General features: G+C 41.5%; 2 protein-coding genes across 4 annotated transcripts in view; one reads left to right on the forward strand and one right to left on the reverse strand.

Moving 5' to 3' along the window:
* The first annotated feature begins 234 nt into the window (after nt 1–234).
* BCL10 (BCL10 immune signaling adaptor) lies at nt 235–12741 on the forward strand. Its single transcript, XM_084872067.1, has 3 exons — nt 235–609; nt 8229–8517; nt 10787–12741. The coding sequence occupies exons 1-3, from the start codon at nt 553–555 to the stop codon at nt 11131–11133; spliced, it is 693 nt and encodes a 230-aa protein (XP_084728193.1). The 5' UTR covers nt 235–552; the 3' UTR covers nt 11134–12741.
* Nucleotides 12742–18153: 5412 nt separating this feature from the next.
* The window catches only part of DNASE2B (deoxyribonuclease 2 beta), a 684289-nt gene continuing 682143 nt past the window's right edge, over nt 18154–20299 (reverse strand). For 2 of the 3 annotated variants that reach the window (XM_084874433.1, XM_084874432.1), the window contains one exon: nt 18154–19222. In XM_084874433.1, the coding sequence (XP_084730559.1) occupies nt 18171–19222 (1052 nt within the window). In that variant the 3' untranslated portion in view covers nt 18154–18170. The remainder of the gene's footprint in view (nt 19223–20299) is intronic. The other variant, XM_084874434.1, reaches the window with a different exon arrangement.

Raw genomic sequence — 20299 nt, forward strand, 5'->3', positions numbered from 1 at the left:
GAGACTCCGCCGGGGAGACGTCAGCGCAGGCGGGGAGCGCCCGCGGGCGGCGCGGCCACGGCGGCTCCCACCCACGGAAACGATTCCTTTCCGGGAGGCCCACCCGCGGCCGCATGCAAATGACCTACGGCTGGGGGCGGGGCCACTCCCGAAAGGCTCCGGAAGGGCGGGGGGTGGGACAAGATAGGCCCGCGGGATGGCTCTCATTGGCTGCCGCAGAGAGGGGGGCGGGCTCTGGATGCGGCCCCGCCTCCTCGAGGGAAGGCACCTGCGCCGGAGCCTTCGGGAGAGGGAAGAGGGAAGCAGCGGGGTTCCAAGGGCCGCGTCGTCGGACACTTCGGTCTGCGTCGCTGTCACCCTCGAGGCGAGGCACAGAGCGCTCCGGCTCGACCCCGAGCCTTTCTGTTTCCCAAGGGGCAGCGCTCTTCCTCCCGCTCCGCTCCGCCTCCGCTCCTCGCCCCTCCTCCCGAGGCCGGAGCCCCCAGTTTAGGTGGGGCCGCCCGCCGCCGCCGGAGCGCCCGGACCCGGAAGAAGCGCCTCCCCGCCTCCGCCATGGAGCCCACCGCGCTGTCCCTCACGGAGGAGGACCTGACTGAAGTGAAGAAGGACGTGAGTAGCTCCATCCCGCCCTCTGGCGCCCCGCGGGCTGGGGGCGGGCGGGGGCGGGCGGGGGCTGGCTGCCGCTCGGCGGGCACAGAAAGCGGAAACCCGGAGAGTCGGAGTCGGGGGTCGGAGGAGGAGCCTGCGGGTGGGAGGAGCGGGCCGGGCCGCGGGGAGCCTCAATGGAAGTCACTCCACTGGCCAGCTGTTAATCTACGTTTTGAATCGCTGAAATCAGAGCTCGGGCGTCCGGAACTTGGTGCAGTGGAGCGCTTGCTTCTTCGCGGTCCGCTCCGTGCCCCCTCCTCGCCGGCCCCCTTGCGATCCCGCCCCCCGCGCCTGGGAGCCGCGTTAGGGACCCGCGGCTCTCGCTCATCCCGAGTCAGACTCCCCAGGCCGCTGGCTGGCTCCACCTGCTGCAAAGGCTGCACCAGATACAAGGATCCCCAGCAGCAGTTGGAGCAAATATGTGAAACTCTTTTTGCAAAGGGGGCTGGGGAAGAAGCTCAACAGCTGAAAGCACGACCTGGAATTCCCCCTCGTAAGCAAACGCCCACATATGTAAATTGAGGGGAGGGGGATGAGTACCTGTAGCCCGACAATTAAATTTACCAGCCGGCGTTGAAAATATTTGGTAGTTTTGTTCTGCTTGGATGCTGCAGGAAAATCGTACTATGTATGCATAAACAATGAATTTGTTGAGATAGGACATGTGTCTCCTTTTTCCTATGCCTTTAAGTTGTTTTGCCAATTGAGACCTGTATGAGGGCCTGCCACTAACATAGTTTTATATCAGTTCATATTAAAAACAGAAACTCAACGTAAAGTGTGCTCTGGCTTAACCGCACAAAACTTACAAAGTCATATTTGTGAACTGGACAGGACAACAGCTTTTTAGGTGTTCATCTACTTTAAATCTCCTTTTCTCTCTCCTGTAAAGTTCATTATAATATTGTACTCACGATTATGGTTGGGTTCAATTAGCAGGAGGAAATGGGACATAACTTGGACTTCTGCCATTTAGCTGATGGTATGGAACACTTACTATCCTTTAGCCTGGACAGATACAAAAAAATAACAGGCCCCTGCTTTACATTCTAGTTGAGATAAGGTTGGGACATTGATAGTTAATATGTAATAATAAATTAGTGTTTTCTTATTCAAGATGTGTGCCAGTAAAACCATGAACTCAAGAGAGCTAGGCTTTGCTATGTTCCAGATGTTGTTTCACACAATTTACAATGTTCCCATTGAATCTTGACAACAGTTTCTAAGGGAGATTATTTTCATTCTTGGACCCGGAAGAAGTTGATAAAACAGGCAATGGATATTACAAGTGGGAGGACATAAAAGCTGTACACAAACACAGATGTGAAGAGTGGCTTCCAGGCCTTATTTTTTTCTATGAGTTCATTGATACTATCCATTTCCATGATTTCACTTTACAGCCATATAAGAAATTCATAACCTTGGGGAATCATGGATGAGTTCCAGAAGGTCTATGAAAGAAAAGTATATACACATTTTTTTTTTTAATTTTTGTCATGATATTTTCCAAAAAATGGTTTATGACCTTTTCTCTCAACTAGAGGCACATATTTCCAAATATCTGCTGGAAATCAACTTTTATAACCTGCAGATTCCTTCCCTTTTCTAAAATTGAACTTTTCATCATTCCTCCCCCAAAGCTGCTTGTTGTTCCTTCTGTGTTCTCTGCCTTGATGAATAGTATACAACCAGGGGTCCTCAAACTTTTTAAAGTGGGGGCCAGATCACGGTCCCTCAGAGAGCTGGAGGGCCGGACTATATGAACTACTAATTCCTACTGTAACACCTCGGCTGCGCTCACTGCCCAAAAAACCTGGCGGGCCGGATCAGACTCCTCTGCGGGCCGCATGTGGCCCGCGGGCCGTAGTTTGAAGACCCCTGGTACAACCATCCATCCTCCTGGAAACTCCCACTTCTTCCCTACACTCCTCCTTCCCTTCTGCCCCATCTAGTTTACATCATCTTTTTGGTTGAATTTAGTTCCATTTTATTAATATGGATTACATGCTGCTATGAGGATGATATTGTAATTGAATAAACCAGTTCAAATTTTTAAAACTAACCTTCAATCCTACTTTGAAAAGAGCTTGTTTTCTTAGGAGGAGGGAGATAGACATAAAATGATAATTTTAAGTTATTAAACACATTCATCCAAAACACCATTCACTTATCACTCTGCTGCGTTCAGGGTACACAGTCTAACAAAACATATCTGATTCTTGCCTCCTTCAAACATGTAGGTCATTAGGGTTGAAAACAAATAAGTATATAATTATAAATTATGTTAAGTACTACTAGAATTAAGGAGACAGACAGATGTTGAGACAATAATAGGGGTCATCTCCTCGAGGTAGGATGGTCAGGGAAGGTTACATTTAACACTTTAAATGTTCCTGAAGGATATGACAGGACTCAGGGAAGAAAATTCTAGGCAGAGTAGAATTTGCAAAGATCTTATGACTTGGGGAAAATGGAAAAAGGCAGAGAGTTCCCTGAGGCAAAGTTAGGAAAGTGGACTAGAGCAGTGTTTTTCAACCTTTTTTGGGCAAAGGCACACTTGTTTCATGAAAAAAATCACGAGGCACACCACCATTAGAAAATGTTAAAAAATTTAACTCTGTGCCTATATTGACTATATATAAAGTAATTCTCTTGAATAGGAATCAAATAAACACAAAGAAAGTATTTTATAATTACTTTATTATGAAATATTAAGTAAACAAAATAGTGAAAAATTATAAAATTCTTGTCTTGTCTGCACCTACGGCACACCAGGCAACATCTCGTGGCACACTAGTGTGCCGCGGAACAGCGGTTGCAAAACGCTGGACTAGAGCCATATTATTAAGTGTCTTACAGATTTTTTTCCACAAGTGCAGTAGGGACTTCTTGAGGAACTAATGTTATATTTTAAAAGATCCCTCTGCCTCTTGTATGGACTGAAGAGAACAAAAGTGAAAAGAGGGAAACTAATGAAGAGACTTTCAGAATTTATACAGTTAGATTATGGTGATTTAGATCAGGTTGAAGGCAGTGGAAATGGATAGAGCAGGAGAATTCCAGGTGAAATAGAAATGATAGACCTTGCAATGGATTGAATGTAGGAGTTGAGAGTAGAATCAGATTAGTAAGTGGAAATGTCAAATCAGCAACTTAACCAACAAGTCTGGAGATCAGAAGAGAAGAGATCCGACCTGGAAACATAAGTATGAGATTGAATGTGTTCACCTAGGAAGTTGAGAGCTAAAAGGGAAGAGATAAATCATAGAAGAATTTTGAAAAGTGAGAAGTTACAGCCACAGAGATGGGAAGAAAGCCAGGAGAGTGTGGTAACATGAGACAAAAAGGTATTTCAAGGAAGTAGTGGTCAACTGTGTTGGTGTTGCTGAGAAGTGAGATGATTGGAAAGTATCAGATTTAGCATTAAGGAGGTCATTGGTGACTTTGAGAAGAGTGGTGGGACAGAATGGAAATGCCAGGATGAATTGGGAGATGAAAAGTGGAGTCTTGGTGTATAGAGAAGTGAAATGTATGTATAGGGTACCGCAAGGACAGAGGAGAGGGATGCCTAACTTTCTCTGGGGAGTTTAGGTAAAGCTTTCTGAAGGAGATGACCACTGTCCTGGATCTTAAAGGATGAATAGCGACTTGGGGTATAGAGAAGAGAAAAGAAGATAAAAGTAAAACATAAAGAGATGTAGAGTTCCGAACAAGCAGTTATAGGTACCACATAAAGTACCAGGACTTTATGTGATACCTATAAAGTTTAATCCAGTGATAGATTAAACTGGAGAGGTAGGTAGGATCCATACTGTGAAGTGCCCTGTCTGACATTATCAAGTAATTATTTATTGTGCACAACCCAATCATAGACTGTCAAGTCTTTATATGCACTGTCTCATTTAGTCCTCCTAACAGTCCTCTAAAGTATTATTATTTTATCAATAGGGCACAGGAAGTTTAGAGAGGTTAAGTAACTTGCCCCAGTTCTCAAAATTTGAACTGAGGTTGGTCTGAGACCTATTCTTCTGCCAGTGTTGAGGAAGTTGATCCTTTTAAGTCAAGTGTGGAGCACAGTGTTTTAAATTGTTAAAAAAAAAATTCACTGGTGACATTTCAATATTAGACTCTATATAACACTCCAGATTTCCTTTTTTTTTTTTTTTTTTTTTTTTTTTTTGAAAAATTGGAAGATCAAATAGGTGTTTTAAGGAGATTTGAGAGGGAGGAGAAAAGTAGGAAGTATAGCTAAGTGTCCATTGTTAATAGTCCATGCAACATATAAGGACCTGAACTAGAGTAATGCTAATAATAGAGATGAAGTGAAGGGGAAAATTAGATCAACATAAAGGATAGGGTGGCAGATCTTGGAGGGTGAATGATCAGATGAAGCAAGTGAGTGACGGAGAAGGAGAAGTCAAATTGTAGGTTTTATAGCATGATTGCGTGGGTGGATGGATGAGAACATCAAAGGTGTAGATAAATCTGGTTTATGGTGTTGAATTTGAAGTTCCTTTGGGATGTCTAGGTGGAGAAAGTCTTGATCATATACAAAAATATGGGAATCATCATCATATAGGTGGGAGAAATAATAACCGATGAGGTTTTTCAAGGGGTTCATCTTTTATATCTAGTCTGTCTCTTGTAATACTAGAGGCCCGGTGCACAAAATTTGTGCACAGAATGGCGGGGGGGGGGGGGGGGGGGGTCTCTCAGCCCAGCCTGCATCCTTTCCAATGTGGGACCCCTCGAGGTCTGATCCTAAACGGGCAGTCGGGCATCCCTCTCACAATCCAGGACTGCTGGCTCCCAACTGCTCACCTGCCTGCCTTCCTGATTGCCCCTAACCACTTCTGCCTGCCAGCCTGATCACCCCCTAACCATTCCCATGCCAGCCTGATTGATGTCTAACTGCTCCCCTGCCAGTCTGTTTGCCCCCAACTTCCCTCCTCTGCCGGCCTGGTCACCCCTAACTGCCCTCCCCTGCAGGGTTGATCGCCTCCAACTGCCCTCCCTTACAGGCCTGGTCCCTCCCAACTGCCCTCCCCTGCTGGCCATCTTGTGGTGGCCATCTTGTGTCCCATTGGGGGCAGCCATATTGTGTGTTGGAGTGATAGTCAATCTGCATATTACTCTTTTATTAGATAGGATAGATGCCTGGTGCACGGGTGGGGGCCAGCTGGTTTACCCTGAAGGGTGTCCCAGATCAGGGTGGGGGTTCCCTTGGAGAGTAGGGCAGCCTGAGTGAGGGGCCTGTGGTGGTTTGCAGGCCAGCCATGCCACCCTGGTGACCCAAGTGGAGGCCCTGGTATCATATTTACCTTTTACAATTGAAACTTTGTAGCCTGGAGCAGAGCAGAGCCTCCTGCTCACTCCATGGCCTGGCCAGCAGCCATTTCTGTTGGGTTTATGTGTCTTCTATAATTGAAACTTTGTAGCATTAAGCAGAGGCCTGGGCTGGCCAGGGTGTGCAGAAAGCTTTGCTTCTTCCATTGCTGGGGGCAACCCTAACTCCCGCTCTTTCCAGCTCTGTGCTGCTGCCATTTCTATTTGGACTTGTTTACCTTCTATAATTGAAACTGTAGCCTTGAGTGGAGGCTTAGGCCAGCTAGGGCAGGCAGAAAGCTTGGCTTCCTCTGTTGCCTGGGAAATCCTGCTCCCTCCTGCTCTCTGTGGCTGTAGCCATCTTGGTTGGGTTTATTTGCATACTTGCTCTGATTGGCTGGTGGGTGTGGCTTAAGGGTGTAGCGAGTAAGGTTAATTTGCATACTACTTTTTTATTAGGTAGGATACTATAGCAATGTTCTAATTGGTCTACTCTAACCCTAGTTTTTGCTTCTCCCAGTTCTCTGCAAAAATGTTCTTATTGTTTCTTATTTATAAACCTTAGATGACTCTTTTGGCTACAGGGAAATGTGTGTTCCTCAACATGTTATAAAAATTCTTTTTGCCTGGTCAGTTGTTGACTCGCGCACCAAGAGGTCACTGGTTCAATTCTGTCAGGGCACATGCCTGGGTTGTGGGCCCGATCCCCAGAGGGGGTGTGCTGAGGGCAGCCAATGGATGTTGAAGCATCAATGTTTCTATCTCTTCTTCTCCCTTCCTCTCTCTCTAAAATCAGTAAAAACATATATTTTTTTAAATTCTTCCGTGATTTAAACCCAGTTTTCCTTCCTATTATATTCCTCACTATCCTGTCACATGCAGTCTGTGTTCCAATTACCCCAGACTTTTTGGTATTTTCCCACTGTGCACCTTGCCTCTAGCAAAAGTGTAGCCTCTGTAAATTTCCCAGATTTTGTAGATAGAGTGAATTGCTTACTCTGTGCTTCCCCAGTCTTTTAATTTTTGGATCATATCACATTGTCTTTTAATTATTGGCTTGCATGTGATATGTACTCTCCAACTAGACCATATGCCTTTTGCATGTAGGATTCAAGTCTTGTTGATCTTTGCATGCTCAGCACTTGGTATATTAGTATTTAGATATATGGATGTTGGTTGTGTGAATAAATAAATGAATATTGTGGTTCAGTGGATTGAGAACTATAGGAACCCTTCACCTAGCGTACTTTTCTGCCACTATATACTAGGGTATTTCTAAAATCTTCCGTTGCTTTTTGATCATCATTATAAATGTAAGTCAAATTAGTTATCATTGTTACCATCAGTAACGTGTATTGACCATTAACTTCTCTAAGAACTCTACATGTACTTATTCCTCATAACACTTAGATGAGGAAACTGAGGCACAGAGGAGTTACTTATCCATGATCATGTAGTAAATGGAGGAGCTAGAGTACATCACTGGCTTTGGACTATTGATGCTGTTTATTCGGACCCAGGTCATTGTTCTGCTAATTAAGCCCCCTTAGCTGCTTCTCAGGTCTAGACCTGTTTTCTGTGATTTCCTTTAATTTCTTTCAACATTCACTATTCCTTTAGGTTAGGTTTCTCCTCTCTCCTCCCTTGTCCACATCTTTCTTCCTCCCTTCTACTAACTGACTCACTAGTCTTTTCAGCTGACTCCAAAGATACACATTATGGGTCCTTTTAGTTTAGTGAGGTTTTTTTTTTGTGTGTGTGTGTGTTTTTGTTTTTGTTTTAATAATGGTTTTACTCAAGGAAGATGAAAAATTAACAAACATGAGGAGATTAAAAGCTTTGAGACCTTAAATTACCCTCTCTGGCCCTGACTAATTCAGGATTCTTTGTTAATGGTAACTGAAATGTATGGAAACCTCTGGTCTCATCGTTAGCCCCAAAGGTTGCCTTCAGCAGACTTCTCTATTTCCACGGGCCCAGACCCTGTGGATTACCATAACCTCTCCTACAATGCCCTGGTCTTGGTTTATAGATGTGAAAATGAGATCTGTAAGGAATGTCTCATCTAGGACTTGCTTTTATCTACTTGACCTTCATTTTAATAGCATGCATTTTAGTAAGCCTGAACCTCCAACTTCAGGATGTTTTCTCTCACCAGTTAAGATTCCTACGTGGTTTCTTTAGATCTTAAAATAAATAAATAAATAAATAAATAAATAAATAAATAACATTGAAGCACATTTTATGTCTTTCAGGCTTTAGAAAATTTGCGTGTATATCTGTGTGAAAAAATCATAGCTGAGAGACATTTTGATCATCTGCGTGCAAAAAAAATACTCAGTAGAGAAGACACTGAAGAAATTTCTTGCCGAACATCAAGTAGAAAAAGGGCTGGAAAATTGTTAGACTACTTACAAGAAAACCCCAAAGGACTAGATACCCTTGTTGAATCTATTCGGCGAGAAAAAACACAGAACTTTCTGATACAGAAGATTACAGATGAAGTGCTAAAACTTCGAAATATAAAACTAGAACATCTGAAAGGTAAATATCTTAGGTATCCAAGAGTTCATTTAAATGTAACAATGCTTTAAAAAGTAAAATACAAAAACAAGAACTACAGAAATGATAATTTTGCATTGGAAAGTTTAATCTTCAGAATTACATTCATTTGCATTTTTAACCATATATATAGTAGGATATCCTTGTACTGGAAAAATGGAATATTACTTAATGTTCTGTATTTATATTCAGTTAACAGTATTATTTATAGAAAATGTAACTATAATAAAATTCCACTGTACACAGGGGTTTGTTTCTAAAGAAAGCAGAATGGCAGATTAATCTCATCAAAAGTAACTCCTGAAAATGCACTTAACACATAAAGAATAGTATACAAGCAAAGTATTTTGATTAAGTCCAACTCAGTTTTTCTCCTACCAGTTGATCACAAGATGAAGTAGTTGGCTGTGTTTATAAGAATCATGTTGTATAAATTATACATAACTTTAAACACTAGAATTATACTCAGTTTGGCAAAATGAGAGAGGCATGGGAACTGAGGTGGATGAAGGAATAGCAAATCCATGTCTCCTGTTTCACCCTAACCCAGAGCGCACACACTCACTGATTGGAAAGCTCAGTAGAATTGCCTGTACAATTTAAATCCACCTCTTGCTCTAAACTCCATCTCATTCTCCATCTCTCTTTCTAGTGCAATTACTTTAAATGTGAATATGATGTAGCTCTACTCCAGCTGATGTAGGCACTGGGAATACAGAAATTAGTAATTTAGGGCTCTGCCCTTAAGGAGCTCACTGTCTGTAAGTGCATGCTGGAACACAATGGAAATTTTCCCTTCTGAGCCATATTTAAGAAAATAGTTTCTATAGCATGGAACAGAAATACTGACTGTATTGTGAAGTTGGAAGACTAGTGGGGAAAAAATGATATATAAATGTGTTTTGTAGACTCTGCAGGTTTTATATAACATTTGTCAACTCAGAATCGGTTCTGTGTCCATAGATAGTTATGGGTTGAATATTTTTGCTAAGCCTAACAGAAAAATAAATTGTGTATATGTTTATTCTTTCTATATTGAGGCTAATTGTTGGCTATACCCTTTCGATATGGTAAAATTCTTTGATCAGAACAACTGCCATCACTTAAGTAAATTGATTGGTTGAAAACCTGGACATTATTTAATGTGAAGAGGAAACCTGGGATCTAGTTCTGTCTTTCCCAGGAAGTAGTCCTGGAATGCTGGGCATGACTTCACTGTTTCTGGGCCCCCGTTTGCCCATCTTTAATAGTGAGAGGCTCGCCGAACCCGGTTTGGCTCAGTGGATAGAGCATCGGCCTGCGGACTGAAAGGTTCCGGGTTCGATTCCGGTCAAGGGCATATACCTTGGCTGTGGGCACATCCCCAGTAGGGGGTGTGCAAGAGGCAGCTGGTCGATGTTTCTCTCTCATCGACGTTTCTAGCTCTCTATCCCTCTTCCTTCCTCTCTGTAAAAATCAATAAAATATATTAAAAAAAAAAATAGTGAGAGACTCAATATATATAGACTCTCCCAGATGACCTCTAAAATCCCTTCCACTTCTAACACCCTATGATTCAAGACTCAGTAATTAAGATTCATTATCTCAAAGAATTTTAGATATACCCTGTTTAAATTTTGTTTTTATTAGATAATGTTTTTGTGCCAGTATGTTAAAGAATATTACTTGTGAAAGCCATTTATATATATATATATATATATATATATATATATATATATATATATATATATATATATATATATATTTCAAAGAGAAAGGAAGAGAGAGAAAAAAATATCAATGAGAGAAAATCATCAATTGGCTGCCTCCTGCACGCCCCCTACTGGGGATTGAGCCTACAACCTGGGCATGTGCCCTTTACCTGAATCGAACCTGGGACCCTTTAGTCTGCAGGCCGACGCTCTATCCACCAATCCAAACCAACCCAGGGCTAAAAGCCATTTCTTATTTTATGAAAATTTTTAAGGGCTATTTTATTTTTCCCAGGTCTTCCAATAGTTAAAGATATAAGTATACAAAGTGAGTTTATAGCATGTTATTTAGCTTCCTTGAGACTATTTCCTTACCTAGAAAATGTAAATTATTGGACAAACTTCATAGTTGTTGGGAAAAGCAAATGAAATGTGAAATGAATTATGACAGAATTTATAAATTGTTATTTAAATTTTGTGTGGTAACTAGTTTGTAATCTTTGAAATTGAACTCAATTTTCTTGTTACTTCTTATTAACATCTGAATAATTTTATTGCAGGACTAAAATGTAGCAACTGTGAACCTTTTCCAGATGGAGCCACAAACAACCTCTCTAGATCAAATTCAGATGAGAGTTATTTCTCTGAAAAACGGAGAGCGTCCACTATGTACCATCCGGAAGGAGAATCCAGCACAGCCCCCTTTTTTTCTACTAATTCATCTCTGAATTTGCCTGTCCTAGAAGTAGGCAAAACTGAAAACCCTACATTCTCTTCAACTACACTTCCCAGACCTGGGGACCCTGGGGCTCCTCCTTTGCCCCCAGATTTGCAACTAGAAGAAGAAACTGGAAACTCTAGTGAGATGTTTCTTCCCTTAAGATCACGTGCTCTTTCGAGGCAATGACAGTTTACAGCCTTTTTTGTTTTTTAATAATGACTAATATTTGAAAGGATATGAATCTTTATAAAACTATTATAATGACTTATTAACACCTGATACATGTCTTTTTAAATGTAATGTAAGCACACTTTGTAAATAGACTTTTGTGAATACTTTTAGATAGCTAAAGTAAATCATGTTGATCATGTACTTTTCAGAATTTTGTGGGTTTTGTTTTTTTTTCATTTTTGAGGTATTTGCTATTTTCACATTTTTTATGTTTTAAGACCAATTTTAATACAGAACATTTCTCTATTTGATAATAGCGTCTCAGGCTGGGAATGATGTTTCTCAGTGCACTTGTGCTAGAAATTTTCAGTCTAATGGTCCTTTCCAACCATCTAGCAATAAATTTTCAGGATGAAGCTGTTTCTAATCCTATGTAATAAAAGCCTAATATGCAAATTGTCCCTTTGACCGGGAGTTTAACTTCTTGCTATGATGTGCACTGGTCACCAGAGGGCAGCGCAGAACACGGCAGGCATTGATGACGTGGTGCTGGCAGTCGGCAGCAGTAGAGGTGCTGCCCCATGTGATGCCCAGGGCCCAAAGGTCAGCTGGGACCTTCCCTTCCTCCAGATGCTTGAGCTTTGATCACCAACCAGGCCTAGGGACCTAATTCGTGCATGAATTTTATGCACCTGGCCTCTAGTTGATAATAAAGCCAATCACTAATGGGAAAAATTGTCAGTGAACCAAGAAAAATCTCTTCGTACTTAGTTTGGCTTACAGACACAACAGAATCCCCTTCTGATGCACAGGAACATCGGAGTTTGAGCCACCTAAAATCTCAGTTTTCCAAAATACATCTACTAACCTTAATAATTCACGCTACTTTCTTAAGATACTCACATTTTCATTCCTAAAGAAAAATCTTTACAAAAACCTATTACAAGTAATTTGATAAGATTTTTGAGAAATATTTTTTCTGCACTTTTCATTTTCTTTTAATGAGGACCACTGTGCAAGTTAAAATAACTAAAACAAAATGTTCTTTTTCCCATGTGTGTATGTGATTGTTTTTAATACTATTTGGAACAATTGAAGCAGATTTTTCTTTTTATTTTATAACAAAGTTTGACTAAATTTGTGCATTTATAAATTATGTCTTCATTGTGTTCACTTAAATTATTCTATTTTCTGATCTCCATCTAATATATTTCCATTAGTTGCAAAAAACAGACATGGAAACATGCTATTAACAATAAAATTTTTTTCATTGTACTGTGTTTTTGAAGTTTTAAACTTTTCAATAGGAAGGAAATGTGTAAAACAGTTACTTTATATGTACTAATTTTTTTAACAATGTCTTTATTGTTCAGATTATTACAGGTGTTCCTCTCCTCCCCCCCAAATAGCTCCCTTCCATCTGATTCCCAACCCATCCCATGCCCTTGCCCCTGCCACTGTCTTCATCCATAGGCATAAGATTTTTGTCCAATCTCTTCCCACACCCCTCAGACCTCCTTCCCCCTGAGAAGTGTTAGTCCAATCCCTTTCTATGTCCCTGATTCTACTGTATTCACCAGTCCATTTTGTTCTTCAGATTTTTTATTCAATTGATTTTAGATTGACCTGTTGGTAGGTATGTATTATATTTGATGTCTTTTGGTTGTTCATAATTTTTTACCTTTACCATTTTCTTCTTCCTCTTCCTAAAGAATACCCTTCAACATTTCACGTAATCCTGGTTTGGCGTTGATGAACTCCTTTACCTTTTTCTTGTCTGTGAAGCCCTTTATCTGACCTTCAATTCTGAATGATAGCTTCGCTGGGTAATCTTGGTTGTAAGTTCTTGTTCATCATTTTGAATATTTCTTGCCACTCCCATCTGGCCTGCATAGTTTCTGTTGAGAAATCAGCTGACAGTCATATGGGTACTCCCTTGTAGGTAACTAGCTGTTTTTTTTCTTGCTGCTTGTAAGATTTTCTCTTTGTCTTTTGCCCTGGGCATTTCATTATGATGTGTCTTGGTGTGGTCCTCTTTGGATTCCTCTTATTTGGGGTTCTGTGCACTTCCTGAACTTGTAAGTCTATTTCTTTCACCAGGAAGGGAAAGTTTTCTGTCATTATTTCTTCCAATAGGCCTTTAATATCCTGCTCGCTCTCTTCTTCTGGCACCCCAAAAATCCGGATGCTGGTACGCTTTAAGCTGTCCCAGAGGCTCCTTACACTATCCCCTCACTTTTGGATTCTTCTTTCTTTTGTCTCTCTAGTTGGGTGATTTTTGCTTCCTTATATTCCAGATCTTTGGTTTGATTCTTGGGGCACGTTGATCTATAGTTGAGTTTCTATATATTCTTTATTTCATTCTGTGTATGCTTAATTTCTGGCTGGTCCTTTTCCCTTTTTTTTAATTTTTATTCTCATTAAGGTCCTTGAAGGTCTCACAAAGCTTCAGGTTTCTCAGCAGTTTTTAGGAGATTCTTGAGTAACCTTATAAATGTGATTCTGAACTCTGTGTTGTCCAGTAGTTTACTTTCCTCCATCTCTCCCATTCGTGACATGCTTCTGTGTCTCCACATTTTGGTTGCCTTCCTGTGTTGATGCAGTGGCTTTGTCTGGTCAGTGACCTATAGGGGCCAGTAGCTCAGCTTCCCCAATCACCTGAGGTGGCCAATTTTGCTATATGCCTTTGTGGGCTGAGTGCAAAATCTTGATGTAATTAAGCCTTGATTGCTGTTGGTACACTGGGAGGAATTGACTCCTGGCCAATTGTCTGTGAGGACCTGCTGTGTCTAAAAAGGAAGAACTGTTGCACTGAAGACACGCCTTGTTTCAGTGGGGCTTTGGTGCTCACTGAGTCCATCTCCCGAATGTGTTACTTTTGGTGTGAGGGGTTAAAACTGAGCACTAGGAACACTGGCTTCTGGATCTCCAATGGAGTCTAGTTCAGCCTCTGTCTGAGGCCACCCTGCAGGAGCTACAGCAAGAACCACAGTCCTTTCCTCCTTTGCTAGGTTAAACTGCAACTGAGAGGGCCATTCATATGCAAAAGCCGCTGCATAGAGCTTGGGTGTGTTTGTAGATTGTGCGGGGCGGAGTCTCAGGGCGTCACTAGGCTGGGGTGTGGCCAACAGCGATGGCTGCCCGTCAGCCACCTCTCCAAGCCTCTCCACATCTCCCCGACCGCATCTCCCGTCTCCCCGAGTCTCGCACCACAGCACAGCAAACAAATATTCTTGTGCAAAACTCTGCAAGCAAGCCACCCTCACTTTCCGACCCCATGGCAGACAGTCTAGCCTCCCCCCAGAAAATGGATTTCTGAGAGATCGGGAGCTTGTCTCTCTTCAGGTTGAAGAAAGCAATGCCCTCAGCCAACTGGGATCCACCGCCAGCCCATATTGCATCCGCACCCCCCCACCTCAGTTTTTCAGCGCTTGTGCTCTGAATTCTCCTCTTTCTCTTTCAGTCTTTCAGTCTAGTTGTAGGGCTTCCTTTCAGCCAGCTTTCCCTTGGATTTAGGGTGACAGATGTTTTGTTTTATAGTCTTGTCTCATAAGGGTGTCTCCAGCACAGAAGTTCTCCCAGCGCAGACACAACTGATCCTCATAGCTAATTGGCCTGGAGGTCAATTCCTCCCAGTGATACCAATAACAGTCAAGGCTTAACTACAATAAGACTGTGCACACAGCCCACAAAGGGATGCACCAAGAGTGTCCACCTCAGGTAACTGGGAAAGCTGAGCCACTGGGGCCTATAGGATACCTAGCACACAAAGCCACTCTATCTCAGGGAAGCAAACAAAATGCAGAGACAAAGAAACAGATCACAAATGAAAGAAATGGAGGAAATCAAATGACTGGATATAGAGTGCAAAACCATGGTTAGAAGGTTTTTCAAGAATTTTCAGCCCGATAAATTTAGCAAGACCCAGCAGACTAGAGGACCAGAATAATCAAAGATTTAAAATACAAAGAAGCAAAAAACATTCAACTATCAAAGAAAAAAGAATCCAAAAATATGAAGATAGTGTAAGGAGCATCTGGGACAACTTCAAGCATACCAACACCCAAATTATGGGGGTGCCAGAAAAGAGAGAGCAAGATACTGAAGACCTATTTGAAGAAATAATGACAGAAAACTTCTCCCACCTGGTAAAAGAAATCGACTTACAAGTCCAGGAAAGTGCACAGAACCCCAAACAAAAGGAATCCAAAAAGCACCACACCAAGACACATCATAATTAAAATGCCAAGAGCAAAAGACAAAGAGAATATTAAAAGCAGCAAGAGAAAAACAGTTACCTACAAGGGAATACCATACGACTGTCAGCTGATTTCTCAACAGAAACTATGCAGGCCAGATGGGAGTAACAAGAAATATTCAAAGTGATAAGTAGCAAGAACCTATAGCCAAGTTATCATTCAGAATGGAAAGTCAGATAAAGAGCTTCACAGATAAAAAAAAAAGCGTAAGGAGTTCACCACCACCAAACCAGTGTTATATGAAATGCTGAAAGGTATTTTTTAAGAAGAGGAGGAAGAAGAAAAAGGTAAAGATAAAAATTATGAACAACAAATACATATCTATCAACAAGTGAATCTAAATATCAAGTAAATAAAATCTGATGAACAGAATAAACTGATGAATATAATATAATAGAATCAGGGGCATAGAAGGGGAGATGACTGACAATTCCTGGGCACCTTGGTCGGCAAACTTCAGCTCATAAGCCACATGCAGCTCTTTGGCCCCTTGAGTGTGGCTCTTCCACAAAATACCACAGCCTGAGCAAGTCTATTTTGAAGAAGTAGTGTTAGAAGACGTTCAAGTTTTAAAAATTTGGCTCTCAAAAGAAATTTCAATTATTGTACTGTTGATATTTGGCTCTGTTGACTAATGAGTTTGCTGACCACTGCCCCAGGGGGGTGGGGAGGGAGGGGAGGAGAAAAGGGTGTGGGTGTGTGGGAAAAGAGATCGGACAAAAATCATACTCCTAAGGATGGGAACAGTGGGGGAGGGGTAAGGGCAGAGGGTGGGGTGGGAACCGGGTGGAGGGGAGGTATGGGAGAAAAAGAGGAACAATTGTAATAATCTGAACAATAAAGATTTATTTTTAAAAAATGAATTACTTCCCCAGAAGAAGAGGAAGAAGAAGAAGGAGGAAGAGAAGGAGGAGGGGGAGGAGGGGGAGGAGGAGGAGGCCTATCTTGTTAAAAGGTCAAGAAGTGGCTCTTGGATTTGGTTACATGGAAGCTATTGGCAACTTTGATAATAGGGACTTATGTGACTCAAACTGGGTATCCCAACTGCAGAGGCACTCAACAGTGGGACGGGTTTTTTTTATTATTATTTTAAAAATATACATTTTGCCGAAACCGGTTTGGCTCAGTGGATAGAGCGTCAGCCTGCGGACTGAAGGGTCCTGGGTTCAATTCCAGTCAAGGGCATGTACCTTGGTTGCGGGCACACCCCAGTAGGGGGTGTGCAAGAGACAGCTGATCGATGTTTCTCTCTCATCGATGTTTCTCTCTCATCGATGTAATATATTTTATTGATATTTTACAGAGAGGAAGGGAGAGGGATAGTTAGAAACATCGATGAGAGAGAATCATCGATCAGCTGCCTCCTGCACACCCCTTACTAGGTATGTGCCTGCAACCAAGGTACATGCCCTTGACTAGAATTGAATCGAAACAGTGGAACCGTTTTAAAAGCCACAAGATAAATGTGGTTATCTTAAGAGTGTCAGTTTTACTCAACGGTAAGTATTTTTAAACATTTTGCATATTACAATAAAAGAGACACACATTAGGAACTAATGTATAATATTTGCATACATTTCCAAGATACTATATTATGTTTCCCCCCCAAAAAAATGTTATTCTTATAGGGTTTAGGGGCCACATTGTATCAGCTTGACCTCTGGAAGGGTTGGAGAATGAGGTCAGCCACGCGAGAATCAACTATGTACATGAGCTAGCCCCAGTGAAACTCTGAACAGCAATGCTCAGGTGATCCTCCCTGACTGGCAATGTTCCATGCACCTGGTCACTTATATTTGCTTCAAGAAGTTATCACTGTCTACAGTTCCACTGAAGAAGCCAAATGGTAGCTCTGCATGTAGAAGTCTCTGGGACTCTGTCCCATGTACCTCTTCCCCTGACTGATTTTAATCTGCATCCTTTTGCTACAATGAAATATAGGCATAAGTAAAACAGCTTTTGGTGAGTTCTGTGAGGCCTTCTACCAAATTATCAAACCTGAGGTTATTTTGGGGGATCTGCAAGCTTGCAACTGGTGTCAGAGTGAAGATCGTCTCCCAAACTTTGCACTTTGGGGCCATCTTTTTTCCTATCACCATACATACTTGGATGGAGAAATCTGAGGAACATTATCCATACATACACCCTCCTAAGTTATAATCCATGGTATTTATTGATCATCTACTTATTTAGTGGCAGGCACTGAGCTGATACTAGAAATGTGTAAGTGAACAAAGCATAATCAACTCCTCCCCTCAAGGAGCTCAGGCTTGTGCTATAGCACTGTGAAAGAGGAGTGACTAAGAGACATACTCTCTGCCCCCAGAGATGAGGGAACTGTGTAAGTGAGCAGGCATCCTTAAGTGGAGTCTGTGAATGTTTACATGACACCAACTTTATCACTTTCACTTGGGTACAATTCCCCCTTAGTTCACTAGAAGGAGTCAAGGATTTTTAAAAAAAAAATGTATGTATATAACTGATTTTTAGAGAGAGGAAGGAAAAGGGAGAGAGAAACATCGGTCATGCATGCATGCCCTTTATTGGGGATCAGGGCATGTGCCCTGGCTGGGAATCGAACCAGCAACCTCTTGGTGCACAGGACAATGCCCAAATAATTGAACCACATTGGCCAGGGCAAGGATTTTTAGTTTCCCTGGTGATGAGGCACATGATTATGTCATTTATTAAGAAGAAACACAAATGCAAAATAAAGTTATTGGGTCGGCAGCTAAGTAATTGCGGATTTTTAAAAGAAAATCAAAGACAATTTTTTCATGGAACTAAATAACTTTATTCTTTAATGTATTGCCCATTTTGATCAATGACCTTTTGCCATCTTTCAGGCAGCATCATAATCCCACGTTCAAAAAACTTCTGTTTTTTATTAGCAAAAAACTGAATCCGGTACGATTTGACATCATCATCATTATTGAAATTTTTACCATTCAAGGAGTTTTGTAAAGATCGAAACAAAAAGTAATCAGATGGTGCAAGGTCAGGACTATATGGTGGATGTGGCAAAACATCCCAACCAAGCTCCATTAATTTTTGCCGAGTGACCAAAGATGTGTGTGGCCTTGTATTGTCATGATGGAATACAACACCTTTTCGATTTGTCAATTCGGGCCACTTTTCTTCAACTGCATTGTTTAATTTCATTAGTTGTTCAATGTAGACATCAGAATTGATCGTTCGGTTGGGTGGTAAGAGTTCAAAGTAGACAATTCCTTTGTAATCCCACCAAACTGATAACAAAACCTTCTTTTGATGAATATCAGCTTTTGATGTTGTTTGAGTTGGTTCACCTGGCCTGCTCCACGATCTTTTCCGCTTGATATTGTTGTAAACAACCCATTTTTCATCGCCAGTTATCAGTCGTTTTAAAAATGGATCATTTTCATTATGTTTCTTTAGCAAATCGCAGCTGCTAATGCGTTGCGTTAACTGTGATTCTTTCAGTTCGTGAGGAACCCATGTATCGAGTTTTTGAACATAGCCAAGTTGTTTTAAGTGATTTTCAATGCATGTATGTGATACATGAAGCTTCTCTGCAATCTCACGTGTTGTACTGTGACAGTCCGAATTGATTATTGCTTTGATTAGGGCGTCATCAACTTCAACTGGACGACCAGAGCGTCTTTCATCTTTGAGTGAAAAATCACCAGAACGAAATTTGGCAAACCAATTTTGACACTGCCGTTCTTTTAAGGCTTCGTCACCATAAACAGCACATAACTTTTTATGAGCTTGTGATGCGTTTTTCCCTTGCGGAAATAAAAAAGCAAAATATGACGAAAATGTTCCTTTTGATTTTCCATTTTTCAACGAACGCCAAACAAAAACTACAAAACAGATCAAAAAACTTTTTTTACTGATTAACAGCTGAAAAGCCAACTATCAAATACAAAATGTGTTTTACATTTGTACTACATCTGCAAACCTAAAAATTCAACTGAAGCCATATATGTGTGAAACCCGCAATTACTTAGTTGCCGACCCAATATATGGAAAGACAAGTTACTTGTCCTATAAGTGGGTGTTTGAGACCCCAGCAGAAAATCCATATGGCAAGTTTAAGAGCCAGGTAGAAGTTTGGTGTAGAGCTTGGAGAGTAAGATTGGGGTCAGAGGCCCAGATTTGGGAGTCATAAGCACACAGTGGTTAATGCCATAAAAAGGGATGGGCAGTAGAAAAATGTGAATACTGCTGAAAGATGGTATAAGATAGGGTGTCCCAAAAAAGTAGGCACACACATTAAATAATTATAGTTTTTTTAAAAATATGTTTTATTGATTTTTTACAGAGAGGAAGGGAGAGAGATAGAGAGCCAGAAACGTCGATGAGAGAGAAACACTGGGGATGTGCCCGCAACCAACGTACATGCCCTTGACCGGAATCGAACCTGGGACCTTTTAGTCCGCAGACCGACGCTCTACCACTGAGCCAAACCAGTTTCGGCTAATTATAGTTTTTATTAAAATACATTTTATTTTCAAAATTGAGTTATCAGCTGTTAATGTGTGTATACTATTTTGGACACCTGTATGTTGGGAAACACCAACCTTTAAGAGCCATACAGAGTGATGCAGGAATGGAAGAAGAATGGCAAGGAGAAACCAGAGAGTTTGGGGGACTCTGGTGTGTGTGTGGGGGTGCAATCCAAAAGGAGTTTCATCAGAAAGGGTGTTCAGAGTGCACTGGAATGGGGTCAACCAGGAGAGGACTCCCTGTGTCACTTCCATGATGACCGAGGAAAGCACACTGAGTGGTTTTTTTTTTCTCTTTTATTTTTTTAAAAAAGTCTTTATTGTTGAGAGTATTACAGATGTCCCCTCTTTGTACACCCCCCCCCCCATGACACCCCTTCACCCGGTTCCCACCCCGCCCCAGGCCTTCACCACCATACTGACTGTGTCTGT

This window comes from Pipistrellus hanaki (genome assembly GCF_964339955.1).
Source record: "Pipistrellus hanaki genome assembly, chromosome: 2".
Classification (NCBI taxonomy): domain Eukaryota; kingdom Metazoa; phylum Chordata; class Mammalia; order Chiroptera; family Vespertilionidae; genus Pipistrellus; species Pipistrellus hanaki.